Source organism: Malania oleifera, chromosome 12, assembly GCF_029873635.1.
Source record: "Malania oleifera isolate guangnan ecotype guangnan chromosome 12, ASM2987363v1, whole genome shotgun sequence".
Classification (NCBI taxonomy): Eukaryota; Viridiplantae; Streptophyta; class Magnoliopsida; order Santalales; family Ximeniaceae; genus Malania; species Malania oleifera.
In genome coordinates this window covers 68,173,555-68,183,492 of record NC_080428.1, presented here as the reverse complement: position 1 = coordinate 68,183,492, position 9,938 = coordinate 68,173,555, and the positions used below count along the sequence as shown (strand labels likewise).

Genomic DNA, 9,938 nt, shown 5'->3' with positions numbered 1-9,938 from the left:
TAACAGGAAGAGATGAAAGTTCGAATATGCCTAAATATGGTCATGGAAGTGTTTAATATACGTGCCAATGTGTATGGAGATTGTCAGATGTCACATATATAATTCACATATTACAATCCTTGCTCAGTGGCTAGCATAAATACCGCATATGCATCAACTCTATCTTGCATGTCACATTTAATTTGTAGAATAAAATGAGTTCAAATATATATATATATATAAATATATCTCTAAATATATATATATATATATATATAAATCAACCAATAAATTGGGTACCATCCAAGTGCCATGTCAACATCCTTGTTGATACCTAATAAATCATTAGTCATATGACACCTATATTGTGTCTCTTTCCTTTAAAAAATTTTGGTATTTAATATGCTCTTCAATGCATGGATTTGGCTTAATAATGAAGCCTAATTACAGAAATAAATGAGTTTATAAATCAATTGATTTTCCTTCTTGATATTTTTACTATACAAGAATGTAATTCTTCTTTTATTTTTTGTTCGGAGTTAATTACCTTTTACTTGAGTTTAGAAACAATTGAATTTCTTTAAAATGAATTGGTTTCTAGGGCTGGTTCCTTTTTTTTTTTTTAATATATTAATTTTGTATAAAAATGTGTCAAACAATCATTTTTTTTTGGCATATATTATTTCCTAAGTAAATAAAAATCATTAGCCACATAATACTTGTATGAAAATTAATTGATTCGTTGAAAAAGAAACTCCACGGAGGGATCCAGCTTCATATATAGAAAGAAATATTACGTATCAAAATTTTATGAAGAAAAGAAGTCCACAATATGCCTTATACTGCTATTAAATTATTAGTTTATTAGGTACAAATCAGAACACTAATGTGGTACATGTTTGGTATTCAATATTTTTTTAAAGCTTGATTAGATGCAGTAATCAAGCTTGATTAGATCCATTGGCTTAAGGCATGTTTATTAACAAGATCTCTAACTGTGTGTAAAAACTCACTAATACCGACCCACTGACTTACATGCAAATTAAACATGATTGATGAGTTTTTATTGTGATTATGGTCAATTGAGAATTACAAAATATCTAAATTATAATGAACTTCACTCCAAGTATGATGCAATTGTCGTGTCACTAATTAACCATTTAACCTACTACTAGTATGATGGGGATCAACATGCCTTATGTATCCCTTTTACTGATATGATGACACATGGATGACCTCTCGATGTCCACTCATTTGCTGACATAGTGACACGTGAGCGACCTCTAGATGTCTACTATTGTTTATATCTGTTTTGCAGAAACAAATGAGATCAATTGAAGATCTTCTACTTCTTTGATGGAAGATTTTTTTTTTTATTTATGTGAAGACTTTGTTATTGTGTTAATTTATATTTTTTGTGGATATGTTATTTCAAGATTATTAGGTGTTTGAAGACCATGCTTGAAGACCCAAGTGAAGTATTGAAGTAAAGTCCAACTCAAAACCCATGTGGGCCCCACATGGCTCCAATTGGCCCCACACGGTTTTGGCCTTCCTTTTGAAATATGTTTAAATTTCAAATTTGAATTGTAATAATGTAAGACAACTAAGCTTGACTTGTGTGTTTATGATTTGAAGTTCTTTGTTTTTTAGTAAGTATTAATTGTGTTAGGTTAATAGTTGTTGAAAGTTGTTAAAAATTGTTGAGAGTTGTTGAGTGTTTAATGTTTTGTCTCCCAAGCTATACCTATAAATAGCCTTCTTATTGTAAGAATAAGATATGAAGTTGAAGTTGAATATAGAATAAACATTTCTTTATTTGAACTTATAAAGCTTGTCCCTCTCCTTGTGAGTGAGTAGTGTGAGGCTACGTTGTTCTCTCCGGAGATCAAGTGATGAGAGACCACTAAACTATCTAATGACTCCATCAACCCCCTCCTCCATATGATACTCTCACGGCCCCCATCAACACCACACGACCAGCACCTTCATACACCCACATGACAATCATCACCTACCCTTCATTATTGCATTCATTTTGTGATTCAAAACTTGTACGAAGGACTTATGGTGTAACCTAACTACACGTGGAACAACGTCAAGTCATCCAAATCAATCCCTTAATAACTTCAGTACTTGTGTTTGAATCATTTGCTATATATTGTGAACCCTTACTAGCAGATTAAAATCACATTTTTGAATAACCTATTTGATCCATAGATTGTAATAGTGGTACTTGTTAGTTAAAATTAATTGTATGAATATTAGTTTGCTAATATAGAACTTTTATTCTTAAATCTTTGAAATAACAACTTTTCAGCATATAACTTGATTCTTTTGTGAAATAACCAATCAAGACTTAATTGCTAAACAAGTCATATACCTTTTCAAAATCCTTGAACATGTGAAATAAAGCATGATTTATTGTTTTTATGTTCGGATAGTTAAATTCTTAAGTTAAAATGTTTAAGTGTATGTGCTTGTGCGAGGGTTGAGTCGTAGGACATAGGTCGACCATTCCCGTCCAACATCATAGTACTTAATAATAATAACAAGAAGGCATAAATTTTAGCTAACACCAATTTTTTTGAATATGACATTGCAGCATCTAGGTTTTTTCAAAACTACTTTTTTTCTTGAAATTTAATTTAATTGATGAAAATAACCTTTTATTAATCAATCATTCATTAGCTATTGCGCTTAAAAGAAAAATGGATTTCACTTTTAATGAAATCACATTTTTACTCCTTTTTATTCAATTATGATTAGTTGAATTAGAAAAATGACAACAATTTAACAAATTAAGTCGAAAAATCAGATTGCTAAGTACAACGTTTTGAAAATTAACTAACAAGGAAACCATACACCCAATTTGTTTTTGATTAATAGCTAATTGACATCACTATGACAAAATAATTCAGTTACTATTTTTTTTTTAAATTAAAATCTACAAAAAATAGATAACAAACTAACAAATTAGAAAATTGATAGATTAAATACTACAACGTATTTGTTAGATATAGGTTTCATACTAATGAAATGACCAACGACATCATAAAACAAATAAACATAGTTCAATATTTTAAATTTAAAGTAACGTAACAAACATGTTAGGATCGGAGGAGCCCATAGGTGGGCTTGATACACATGGGTGAATACCAACTTGACCAAAAAGCTTAAGCCTTTGGGTCAAGTTGGTGTTCACCAATGTGTATTAAGTTCACCTATGGGTTCCTCCGGTCCTAACAAGTGATATCAGAGCCGACGGTTCGTAACTCTCGGTGAGCGACATTGTAAAAAAAAAGTCGAGATGTGAAACTAATTCTCCTAACGTGCTAACAGTTGGAGGACCAAGTGCGTGGCTGAGGCCAATAAGGATCATCTAGGCTGGAGATGGATCCAAATAGGGTCAAGACGTGAGAGGTAGGATTGGTTCGGAGACTCGTACAATGTAATTTGGCGCACGTAAGGCGCCAGTTGTAAGACCCACTAGAGCAACTGTTGGGGAATTAGGCTTGCTCCCATAAGGGAAATGATTTCCGTTCAAGGGGGAGTAGTTGGAACTCACAAGTGAGAGGAGATTGTTGAAAATTTCACTTGTGAGTTTGTCTCACATTGGACAATTAGAGTGGATGATGAGTCTTATATACATGGTTGTGCCAAATACTAAATAGGCTTAAGCTTTTAGATCAAGTTGGTGTTCATCCATGTGTATCAAGCCTACCTATGAGCTCTTCTGATCCTAGCAAAATATACTGTTAAAAAATAAAAAATACAATTTATAATAAAGAACAATTTAGATAAAATAAAGAAAATTTGGTGAATTCACTCAAATAAAAGTCAATCAATTAATAAATATCTGAATTATTTTAAATCCATTTAGCATTTACATTTTAGATACGTATACTCAACTTTATAATTTTAATTTATAAAATACGATTATCTATGATTATATAAAAATTATGACAAGTTATGTTATCTTCATAATATAAAGATATGCGAATTAATTTCTAACAGGAAGCAAATCCCTTGATAATGTGAGGAGCCATAGCTACAAATAGGTATTTTTTGTAGGAACATATCCGAGTTTGGCCACTCTCATTCCAAATGTATTCCATTTACATACCTAAATGCACGTGCTTATCAATTTTTGGTAGTTATGAAGTGTATAAAAATCATGAAAAATTAATTAGAACCTCTCCCCCACGTGTCTGTGTGCCTCTTTCCTAAATTATATACTTGTTGAACAGGGTCCTCTTATGATATTAATGAATGTAGGTTCAATTTGTCACATGTCTAACATTCAAAATATAGATACACAGACATGTGGAGGGAGAGATATTTTTTATAATTTTTCAAAAATAAGGGAGAGCCATGGATATTTTTTGAAGTCATTAATAGTACTTCTATTTACTAAATTATGGTTAAATAAAATTTTATTTTTAATAAAATCTTGTAAAAACAAGAGGACATTTTTTTATGACAACTGCCATAACTTCCTTTACTTAACAATATCAATAATATCATATTTTTAATTGCACACTGATTTTTATAAAAAAGTAAGATTAAGAATTGAAGACAAAAAAGTAATAACTATACTTCTCTTTCCATTTTTATTTAAAAAAAAAAAAATCATAAAATCAAATAAAGATAGAATGAGAGATTTCCATGGGCGCTAAAACTTTCCGGCTGAGAACATTTCCCCATTTAGGCGCGAGAGACTATACCCAATTTCAAAAACGAAAACACCCTCCTCAAACCCTTTCCTTCCCGCCATATTTCCCATTATGTTCAACCACCACGATCTTCATTGGCAGAATCAACTCCATCCCAGTTCCTCCCACAATTCAGTACACCCCGGGATCCACCCAGCAACGCATTCCATTCGATGGATCTCTCCGATATCGCTAAGAAGCTTGGCCTCTCGGAAGAGAAGCACCTCGTCCGAAAGGCCGCCGAGCTCCGCCGTCTCTGCGACATCCAGTTCGACTCCTCCATTATTGGAGTCGTAAGTGTTCTGTCTCAATTTCTCAATTATCGTCGAATCTGAATCCCTTTTGATGTTTATTGATAGATGGGCACTGGTATTAATATTCGCAGGGGGAAGTATGTAAAGCTATAATCTGCTTAGAGATTGCTGCTACAAGGTATATATGCGTTTCATCCCGCCATTCTCATCTTATGTTTGGTGCAGATTTGTTTGTTTGCTTTTGTTTTTGCTTTTGGGCGTGTTTTGGTGATTAGGCTGGATTATTGTTTAGGTTACAGGTAGAGTTTGATCGACAGAACGCAATAAGGCTGAGCGGGATGTCTGAGAAGGCTTACAATAGATCCTTCAATTGCATGCAGAATGGTCTCGGCGTCAAGTGGGTTATTGTTTCTTTGTCCTTTCTGAAGCTACTTTATTTGTCTAACATTATGAATTCGTAGACTATACGTGCTAAGTTATTAATTGATGGTGTTGTTAGGACCAAGCTGGATGTCAGAGAATTAGCTATTCAGTTTGGATGCGTTAGGATCATTCCTTTTGTGCAGAAGGGTTTGTCTCTGTAAGTTCCATTTCCATTCTGCATGTCATGGACTCTTAAACACGTATGAATTTGTTACCTATGCTCAGTCTAGTCTGATCACTTTAAAGGCATTTGCCAGCTGTTTGAGAATATGCTTGTGACAAAAGAAAGAACACACACTCTCTCTCTCTCTCTCTCACACACACACACACACACACATACACACACACACACACACACACAAACATACACTCACACGTAGGTTGTGCATAACCTTGGGGCATATTGCACACCAGGAAATAAAGATGTTTAGAGCACCTTTAATTTGTGGAAGACAAGACTAGTTTCAAAAAAATTCCAAGCAAATAAAGTAAATAAAAAATGTTTAGTTGCTGGAAAATGGGAAATTAGTAAAATGTGTTTAGTTCCATTTGACTCATATAGTCATATGTGGAATTCGTATACGCTATAAGATACTTGGCATGAATGATGATGGTGATGAGTATGAACGATACATGGCAAAATTTTAGCATATCATGCTTGCATTCAACATCTAAAAGACAGCTTTCTCCATGTGTGTGGTTGATTTTGTTTGTTGTTTATGGCGTGACTCTTATACTTTGTGGGGACTTATAAACAAAAGAGAGGAAAAACATATGTTGGTGCAAAGTAGCAGAAGACTCGTCAACAAGTGCCCTATGCTCATCGACGAGTAGATACTGAGAGTTAGAAAATCTTAGAGCAGAAGACTCATCAATGAGATGATAGACTAGTCGACGAGTGGGCTTCTTGGATTCGTCGACAAATCCCCTGTTCTCGTTGATGAGTGCGCTTGGGATACAAGAAAATATTTGAATTTTGAATGTAAATGGTGTGACGGTTGGGGATTCGGAGGTAAGCTTTCGAGGGCTTGTTATATATGCTCTTCTGAGCATTCTTTGATAAGTAAGAGAGCAAGAGAAGGGTGAGAGAAGGAGAGAAGATTATTGAGTGTGTATATTTGATTTTCATAGTGAAATCTCTAGCCGATTGCTCCTGTGGATGTAGGCTTTGCCAAATCACATAATTCTTGTTGTTGTTGCCTTTATTATTACTCTCTTTATATTGCTATGATTGTGGAATAATTTTGTATTTCATCGTTTTAGATTGTTGCATATGGTATTGTTTGATCCTTTACAATGTTTATTCTGCTATGCATTGTTGGATGAGGCGTTATTTTCACAATATTGTTTTTGAAATTAGTGATATGGAATTGGCCTTTTTTATGTTATTGAGGTCATCCATTTGTGAATGTTATCTGCATTGTAGAGCGATGGGCATATGGATTGTGGACTTATATAAAGTCCAAGGCCTATGGCAGCAAGGCTTAGCAGTTGCATTCTTAGAAATAAGAATTTGAAACACAATTTTCTGTTTTCTTTCCCAGAGCAATTTTTTGTATGTAGCAATTTGAGCATGTTCTTCATAATTTTCTGTGAAAAATAGGAGGAAAAATCAGAACAAAAAGTAGATGGAAAATGGAAAAAGCTTTGTTAAACCAAATGCTGCCTTAGGTTCTATCAGGATAATTTGTCTAGGAAAAATGAGTGATTCAGTGGTTCTGATTTACAGGTACAAGGACCGGTTTCTTGCATCTCTACCACCTTCCCGGAGGGCAACTGCTGACTTCACCCGGCCTGTTTTCATTGCTGTGGCATTTTATTTGTGTGCAAAAAGACACAAGGTACAGAAAAGACTGCTTTTTCTTCCTCTCTAATGATTGCTGGAAAATTTACATGACTTAATTTGTTTTCAACTCACTATAGATAATTTTCTGTTTGTTTTCTCATACAAAATTTATTACTTGTTTAACAGCTCAAGGTAGATAAGCTTAAGTTGATTGAACTCTGTGGAACATCAGAGTCTGAATTTTCTTCTGTAAGAAGCATGCCTTGCCATGAAGAACGTTTGAATGAATTTATTGCAGTTCATTCTAATTCTTCTGTTCCCTAATTCAAGATGTCAATGTAGGTTTCCACCTCCATGAAAGACCTGTGTCATGATGTTTTTGGGATCTCAAAGGAAAAGAAAGAACCGAGAGATGTAAAAAACAACCGAGGTAATGATTTGCTTTCATTTACATTTCAATGGGTTGTATAAACCATATTAAATCAATAGTTATTCTATCAGAAACTCATTTAATTCTTGCCATAAAGCCTTCTTTTCTTGGATTAAATTTGTTGGCATCTGCACTCAGAACTGCTTGATGTGTTACCTGGGAAAAGGACAATTGAGGATGGTGGTTACTTGTCTGATGATGGACCAGAGGTACTTACCAACATTTCTAATTGCTCTATCTCGTATGATGTATGTGCTGGAATATAAATTTTTATTTGTTATCAGATCAGAATGTTGTAGAGATGTATTCACACATAGACCCCAACAACTTTGTAAATGTGGAGTCTTATCACATTTGCCACTGGTTAGGGCAAAAATTTGATGTAGATACCTCTTTCCCATTCTTCCCATTAAGTTCTTGAAGCACTTGATCTAAAGTTAAGTTGGGCAATATCCTTTTTTTTCCTTGCTCTTCCAATATTCACATCATTCATGAAATCCATTGCCTACCCCCTCAAATGTTTCTCATCTTTATGTTTCATACTGTTGGGGTTCCTCTTAGATTGGTTCATGTCCAAGCTCCTGCTTTTTGATTCATAAGTTTTTCTACTGATTGGCTGTTCAAGAGAACTTGATAAAATTACAGACTTGCAAAATATGTTCTTATTACTAAATAAACCTTCTGCTGACTATAGAATACATTTTAGTCATCTTTTTGATTTGGAAGCATGACTGCTTGGAGAGGATTTTGTCTTCCCACTTAAGATTTCTAGATTGAGATGAGTGTGCCAATGGCAGAGTATGGTTCTATAGAAAACTGGTGTTAAAGCAAGGATTTGTATTTTTGTTTTTTAAAATTTTATCCCCACTAAGAAAGCATTTCTGGCTGGTTATATGTTTCTCCATGTTATGAGGGTAAAACCAAGGCCCATGTGGCAGGTGCCCTCCAGAAAAGTTTTGGATCCCTGGTTTGAAGATTCCCATAAACTGCCCCAATAGAATGCTTTCCCATCTTTCTCTCTTTCAAAATCTCAAGAGGTGATTGGAATGCTCTTGTACTTAAATTGTGGATGGCTTATTGGGAGAAAAAAAAAATGAAAAAGAAATTAACCTGAATATCAATTCTACCATGCCTTTCTGTTTTTTTTTTTGGATAACAATCCTATTTATCTCCTGATTATATTCAGATTTCAATATGATGTAATCTGCAGCTCTCAAGTTACAAACGGCGTAAATTAACTGAAAAGCGTACTTATGATGACTGGAAATCATCCGTCCTTGCCTCTAATAGCAAGAGCAAGACAAAAGGTACAGGGGATTTTAATCACTTTTTTTCCTCATTAAAGGAGCACTGATACTGATAGCACAACCAAGTGAGCCATTATGACGGCTTATTGACCAGTATTTTTTGTTTTCCAGTTCCCAGCAAGCGAGCCAAACAAAGCAAACTCAACTTTCTCAAGGAAGTTCCTGAAGCTCAGAAGCTGGAGGCTGTGTGAATGTATTCCTTTTAGATTTTTGGGTTGATTGTTGCAAGTGCACAGGAATGTAGAAAAATGCAGTAAGACACTAACGCACGTTTCCCCCCAAAATTACAACTGTTATGAGTTTTATTCATTTATTTTGTGGTTGCCTCAGTTTCACTGATGAATGTATTGTGAATGGAAAGGGCATGGCATGGCATGGCATGGCATATATACAGGGAGAGTTGCTTTTTTGTGTGGGGCACTAACATTGTACATGATGAAAAATTTATATAATTTAGTTCCTTCTGAAGGGGTTTTTGTTATTGGGTCTTTTTTAAACATATTGAATTAGTATTTTCAACACTTTTAAGGTGATGTTTGCCTCATTTAAGATTTTTAAGAATGCGATGTTCATAACTTCATTTTATTATCTCTTTGTCATGTTTTGGAGTGGGAAAGGGATGTGTTTATGTCATAGTTTTGGAGATCTTATAACATAACCCAAACAAAAATATTTCTTGTGAAAGACATTTCATTCTCAAAAATTAGGGTTATTGGATTATGTCATTTTAGGAGATATTTTGCATTTTGCAAACTGAACAATACTTTAAAAATTATTTGACAGTGTTGTACTTTTGATAAAATTAAGTTGTGTTTGATAATGTGACTTTTGGGTTTTGAATTTGAATTTTTGTATAGATTTAAACAAAACAAGAAATTGGGTTGCATTTTGTCAAATCCACATTGAAATTCAAGCCTTGAAGTCTAGGCTCTCCTAAGCATTGGATTAGGGTATTGAACTTTTGTATTAAGTATTTGTTAAAAACCTTTTTTGTTAATGAAAAAATAGTCGAATTCAATGGGTTATTATAAATTATAATGCATA

General features: G+C 33.9%; 1 protein-coding gene across 1 annotated transcript; it reads left to right on the top strand.

The window, feature by feature from the left end:
• Nucleotides 1-4,656: 4,656 nt before the first annotated feature.
• On the top strand, nt 4,657-9,217 carry LOC131144361 (origin of replication complex subunit 6). Its single transcript, XM_058092959.1, has 10 exons — nt 4,657-4,987; nt 5,080-5,126; nt 5,241-5,345; nt 5,448-5,528; nt 7,101-7,212; nt 7,344-7,406; nt 7,500-7,587; nt 7,726-7,796; nt 8,798-8,894; nt 9,006-9,217. The coding sequence occupies exons 1-10, from the start codon at nt 4,868-4,870 to the stop codon at nt 9,083-9,085; spliced, it is 864 nt and encodes a 287-aa protein (XP_057948942.1). The 5' UTR covers nt 4,657-4,867; the 3' UTR covers nt 9,086-9,217.
• The last annotated feature ends 721 nt before the right edge of the window (nt 9,218-9,938 follow it).

What these genes read in the sequence shown, in the direction of transcription:
- LOC131144361 (XM_058092959.1), top strand. Translation starts at nt 4,868, where the DNA reads ATGGATCTCTCCGATATCGCTAAGAAGCTTGGCCTCTCGGAAGAGAAG. An exon ending in TGTGTGCAAAAAGACACAAG is followed by an intron (nt 7,213 to 7,343) that starts GTACAGAAAAGA and finishes CTTGTTTAACAG; the next exon opens with CTCAAGGTAGATAAGCTTAA. An exon ending in TAGCAAGAGCAAGACAAAAG is followed by an intron (nt 8,895 to 9,005) that starts GTACAGGGGATT and finishes TTTGTTTTCCAG; the next exon opens with TTCCCAGCAAGCGAGCCAAA.